The following is a 2,424-nucleotide window of genomic DNA, read 5'->3' as shown; positions in this document are numbered from 1 at the left end:
CTTGCTCCACCTCTAGCAATCTCGCCGGCCGGCGAGGCACGGACGAGACCGTGTGTGGGGTCTAGTGAGGTGTCTATGGACGCCCTCCTCACAGGCTAGCTGCCTACTGCTAGCCCTATCTCGCACTCACGGGTGGTGACAATTCATTGTATCAGTGTATGCGAGCAGAGGCGCGTGTGCTAAATCTAGGCCGCACGTCGTGGCACTATGACGGAGGTAGACGTGCGGCCTAGACGTGCGGCCGCAGCGCGCCCGCCGCAGGCTCGGCGGTGCGCGCGTGTTAGCGAGAAAGTTGCGGTTAGAGCCATGCCCGACTTTTTCGAAGACGAGTCCCGCGCCACGGATGCCAGCCGTGACCGGCACACACTCGACGAGGACAGTCCGGCCTACGGGAACGTGTCGCGCGCCGGCGACGGTTGGGATGCGGCGTGGTGGTTTCGTGTACGAAGCGAAGATGGCACGACCACCGCCCTGCATCGCAGACCGGGCAAGGAGGGGCCTGCTCCCGTTCCGCGAGAGGAACAGGAGGTCTCCCCCCCTCCCCCGGCCTGAGCAGCTACGGGTGGAAGGCAGCCCCTTGAGTCGAGGGCGGCGCGACCACTGCCGAGCTCCAACAGCCAAAGGCCTGGGCGTCTGCTGATGGTCGCGCCGCCCCGCTCCGCGCCGCCCGCCGCCGCGCCGCGCCGCCGCCCTCTAATTATTAATTCATTAATAACTAATAATTATTATTACCCACCCGCCGCCGCGCCGCCCCGCCCTGCGCCGCCCGCTGCCTCGCCGCGCCGCCGCCTCGCGCCGCCCGCCGCCGCGCCGCGCCGCCGCCCGATGATTAATAATTAATAAATAATACTCGATCATTAATAATGTGTGTGTGTGTGCGTGTGTGTGTGTGTTTGTTTGCGCGATGGCAGGGAAGGGCAGGGCAGGCACGAGCCGCAAGTGGCGTCGGCGACGCGGCGAGGACACGATGGTGACGCCCACAGCGCAGCGTGCGCGGCAGCAGTGCCGCCGGCGGCCCCACGCCGCATCAGCTGCGCTCTGAGTGAGTCAGGCTGCGCTGCACAGCCTGCTGAGCACGTTCCCGACGAGCGTCGCGCCACGCGGGTCCGCCGCAGGCGACGCGGGCGGCGAGCCGATGCGCGTGTCGTAGGCGAGGCAGCGCTGGCGAAGCGAGGCGGCCGGCGCCGGCCCCCGGAGGCGGTTGCAGCGAGAGCAGCGAGGTAAAAGACACTGTTGAAAGGGTGGGGAGCGGCCTGCCGTCGAGCAGCACGCCGCGCAAGCCCGCTGCCGGCGACCCGATCGAGAGCTCGTAGTCATGGAACTATTCAGCGCGCCATCGCGCCCGAGGCAGCCCGCCCTGGCTCTGTAGGCCTTCCCAGACAGCTTGGCGAGGCTGTACAGAAGGCCCAGAGCATGCTGGGCAGGCTCCCGTCGAGCGACGAGCCATGCTGGCTCCTCGCGGGCGGCGAGCTCGAAGACCCGCTCGGAGCTTCGCCCAGCCCGGCGAGCCCGCCCGCACGCCCGCGGCCGCAGACATGTACAGGCACGCCTCGGCGCCGCGAGAGCAGCCGGTCGACGTCGGCACCAAGCGCGCGGCCGCCGGGCGCCTCCGAACCGACAGGGGCGCCGCGGCAGTAGAGAGCACTCCACTCACATACAATTGTACCGCGACCGTTTTTCTGGTCCCCGGGTGGCCTTGCGGAGGGCGGCTTGGCGCAAGGGCGGCGACCGCGAAGTCAAGTGCTCAACAAGTGCTGGAGCTCCAGCGATGGTGGTCGAGAACGCACCAAAGGCCAACGTCAAAGCGCGCATGCAGGCGCTGCAGGGCGCCGGCGACGTCAAGGATCAGCCTCCGGCCGGCGAAGAGGTTGTCACGGGCTGGCTCAAGAAGGCGGGAACCGGTGTCCTGGCATCCCGCGAGTACAATCGCTACTGCGTGCTGTACGCCGGCAAGCCCATGCATGGGTTTGCACCCACTCTGCTCTACTTTGAGGACGAGGCGCGCTCCAAGCCCAAGGGACAGACATTGCTGGCTGACGGCACCGCAGTCGAGCAGTCGGGCCTCACTGTGCGGCTCTCTCAGGCGGGCAACAAGGTGCTCGTAAAGCTGACCGCCACGACGACAGGCGATGCGGACCACTGGCGCTCGAGCCTGAATGGGGTGCTGGGCCTCGAGACCGACACGACGCCCAGCCGCGTCGAAAAGGTGGCCACGCCGCCACCTGCCAAGCTACCTGCCGCCGTACCGCCGCCGGCCAAGCCGCAAGCCAAGCCGGCCCGAGCCGACCGGCTCTCAGTCGAGAAGGCGATGGAGACGGCGCGGCTCGAGGCGGAGCGACGCATCTCGCAGGCGAGTGAGGCTGCCGAGGCGGAGGCGAGCGAGCTGCTCGCATCCGGTCGCACCTCGCAGGCCGAGACCCTACG

General features: G+C 68.0%; 1 protein-coding gene across 1 annotated transcript; it reads left to right on the top strand.

Moving 5' to 3' along the window:
• Positions 1-1,535: 1,535 nt before the first annotated feature.
• On the top strand, positions 1,536-2,396 carry EMIHUDRAFT_252007 (hypothetical protein; the record flags this gene model as incomplete). Its single annotated transcript, XM_005790087.1, has 2 exons — positions 1,536-1,634; positions 1,721-2,396. Coding segments are annotated over 2 exons (775 nt in total), but the record flags the coding sequence as incomplete, so codon positions are not given.
• Positions 2,397-2,424: the final 28 nt, after the last annotated feature.

This window comes from Emiliania huxleyi (genome assembly GCF_000372725.1).
Source record: "Emiliania huxleyi CCMP1516 chromosome Unknown EMIHUscaffold_1228, whole genome shotgun sequence".
Taxonomy (NCBI): domain Eukaryota; phylum Haptophyta; order Isochrysidales; family Noelaerhabdaceae; genus Emiliania; species Emiliania huxleyi.
This window is presented reverse-complemented; position numbering and strand designations above follow the sequence as displayed.